Source organism: Penaeus monodon, chromosome 20, assembly GCF_015228065.2.
Source record: "Penaeus monodon isolate SGIC_2016 chromosome 20, NSTDA_Pmon_1, whole genome shotgun sequence".
NCBI lineage: Eukaryota > Metazoa > Arthropoda > Malacostraca > Decapoda > Penaeidae > Penaeus > Penaeus monodon.
The window spans coordinates 1,757,480-1,759,845 of record NC_051405.1 but is presented as its reverse complement, the minus strand read 5'-3'; the positions used below and the strand labels follow the sequence as shown (position 1 = coordinate 1,759,845).

The 2,366-nt window shown below is 50.3% G+C and overlaps 1 protein-coding gene across 1 annotated transcript in view; it reads right to left on the bottom strand.

The window, feature by feature from the left end:
- LOC119585537 (endothelin-converting enzyme homolog) overlaps nt 1–1,182 on the bottom strand; it is a 50,671-nt gene extending 49,489 nt beyond the window's left edge. Inside the window, exon 1 of the mRNA XM_037934161.1 lies at nt 907–1,182. Coding sequence (XP_037790089.1) covers nt 907–918 — 12 coding nt within the window. The 5' untranslated portion in view covers nt 919–1,182. The remainder of the gene's footprint in view (nt 1–906) is intronic.
- Nucleotides 1,183–2,366: the final 1,184 nt, after the last annotated feature.

Sequence of the window (2,366 nt, the reverse complement as noted above, 5' to 3'; positions counted from 1 at the left end):
GGGCCATCGTTACCCATACGTAGCTAAGTCTTCCATTATCTTAGTAGTAATATATTTACATCGGAACAGCAGCGAGATCGAAGACCATATCTACTTCGTTACATTATTTAATCACGTAACATTGGAGAAAATGTTGGCCTGGGTGAGGGTGCAAGTGCACGCAGGCGTACGCACTTTCCCTTAAAGACCAATTAAACTAGTAACGATTGTAAATGTGCTTTTACGCCGAATCGAAGTGATTGCATTAATTTGCGATTTTTTATAACCAACGAAATTATGTTCGCTATCAAATTATCAAGTAGGCTGGGGTGACCTGTAAGAATCAACTGCGATAAGAATGCTAGATTTACCCAGACATTATCTCACACACAGATGGAGGCGCAATCACGCTTCCTCGCCTCCCTCAAGGATCAATAACATGTGTCCCGGCACCAGCACATCCCTCACGCCCTGGCAATATGGGCAGAAGGCGATGATACCCTGCCAGCACCCCCCGAGCCTTTCCCCTCGAACCCTGCCCTCTGCCCGACTCGTTGAAACGTGTTCGAAGGGACAGCGCCGTTCCCGGGGCGCCACAGCAGCCGACCTATCGCAGTTTCCCTTCGCCACGGGACCCGGCAGTCGAGGTCTGCTCTTATCAGATCGCTCGCGGATTATCGACTGGCTGGCCGTTCGAATATCCGATGAGAGTGACGTCCACACAAGGCTCCCTGCGACAGACATGCGCTCGGGGGGAGGCGGGGGCTGCGGCGCGACCGTCGTTTTCTTCTGCCGAAATTTCCCCTCTGTTATCGGAAATACGAATGGCTTTTCCCCATCGATCTGTGAGTAATGTTTGCTTGAGCCACAGAAACGTGATGCCTCGCTCGCGGCTGCGGCGCCCGCGGCCGAGCCTGCCCTACTCACCTCCGTCATCATCTTGGCAGCGCGGTTTCCGTCCGTCACGGAAGCAGATTCTCGCCAGCGAGGGAGGTCTCTCGCTGTAGCTAGTTAGGCGTCGCGAAGAGCATAACGGGGAAACACAACCAGGTCCTGCTCTCTACACAGCTCCAGGGAGACTGAGTGGCGCCGCTCCCCTCGCGGCCACAACTACCGGTTGACACCAAGGAAAAAACATATTTTTATAGGTGTTGCTATGCAGGCCAGGAAAACTGGTTGGCAGTTGTTGGGTAGAGGGTCAACATTGAGGCAAGTAGAAAATGCCAACACGCACACACTACTCCGCAAGAAAGCAAAACATGCAGCTGAATCTGTTCGATGTGGTAACCTCTGGCACGACGGCGGCGCGCAAGCTTGTTGCTCCGGCGAGCGGCGCCCGCGACTGAGGAGGAGGACGGGCCGCCGCCGCAGACCTACCAATATAACCTCCCATTGTGCCTCAAACACGGCTTTCTCAGTTTACCGCTGTTCTTTGCACTGTGCAGTGCGTCAGGGATACATTCAGTGTTTATATGAAGCGATTTCATACATGTCTTACCTAGCGTTATTAATTTCCCTTCATATTTCGGTGCCGACTCCCCTCGTGTTAAGTAAGACCAATGGACCGACTAAGCAAACCCAAGCCATTAGGAATTAAATTTGCCGTATTCAAAGCGTGATTGAGAGTGACAGTTCACACACTTCCTCCTCGGCGGCTGTCACTCTGGCCCGCTGTATTCTCCTCGCGATGATCAGCTGCCATTCATCTCGTCAGCGGGCAAGCCGGCCTTCGCCAGGCAGCTCCGAGGCGGCAGCGCGCGACCCGCCGTCAGCTGAGGCGTCTTGCCTGAACCCCAGTGGGAGGATGAAAGGAGAGGGAGAAGGTAAAGAAAGCAGAAATGGTTAGAGGAAATCAAGTTAAATATCACATGACATACATTACACATTACCCAGCCTACTTGCCGGGAGCTTCAGTTAGCAAGTAGGGATTCTTGACACAACTTGAACAATGACAGCTCTATTGTAAAAACATTTGAAAATAAACATAAATGCAATTTCTTACACAAGTACAACACCTAGAATTATTATTATCCTTATCAAACCTATTGCTTCGAAGCAGTCATACTAGCGGTATCATTTTTATAATAATACCGTCATTATCATTTTGATTTTCTTTATTGAGCCATCAGTTGGGCTTCCACTCGCACTCACTCACGCCAGGGCTGGTCGTCCCTCAGTGAGGACGAGGAGCCTGTCATAAATCGGTCTTTCAGCAAACTACGTCAATTAATTGGGGTTAATGATCATCTCAGGAAAAAGTTACACTATTATATGCAATTATATCCTCAGTAAGAACGTTTCAAAGCCAATCGTGACCAGCCTGGGAGCTCGGAGAACTATTGTAAACAAATGGGAAGGCTGGTCTACGTAGAGCCGAGAGTGAAGGG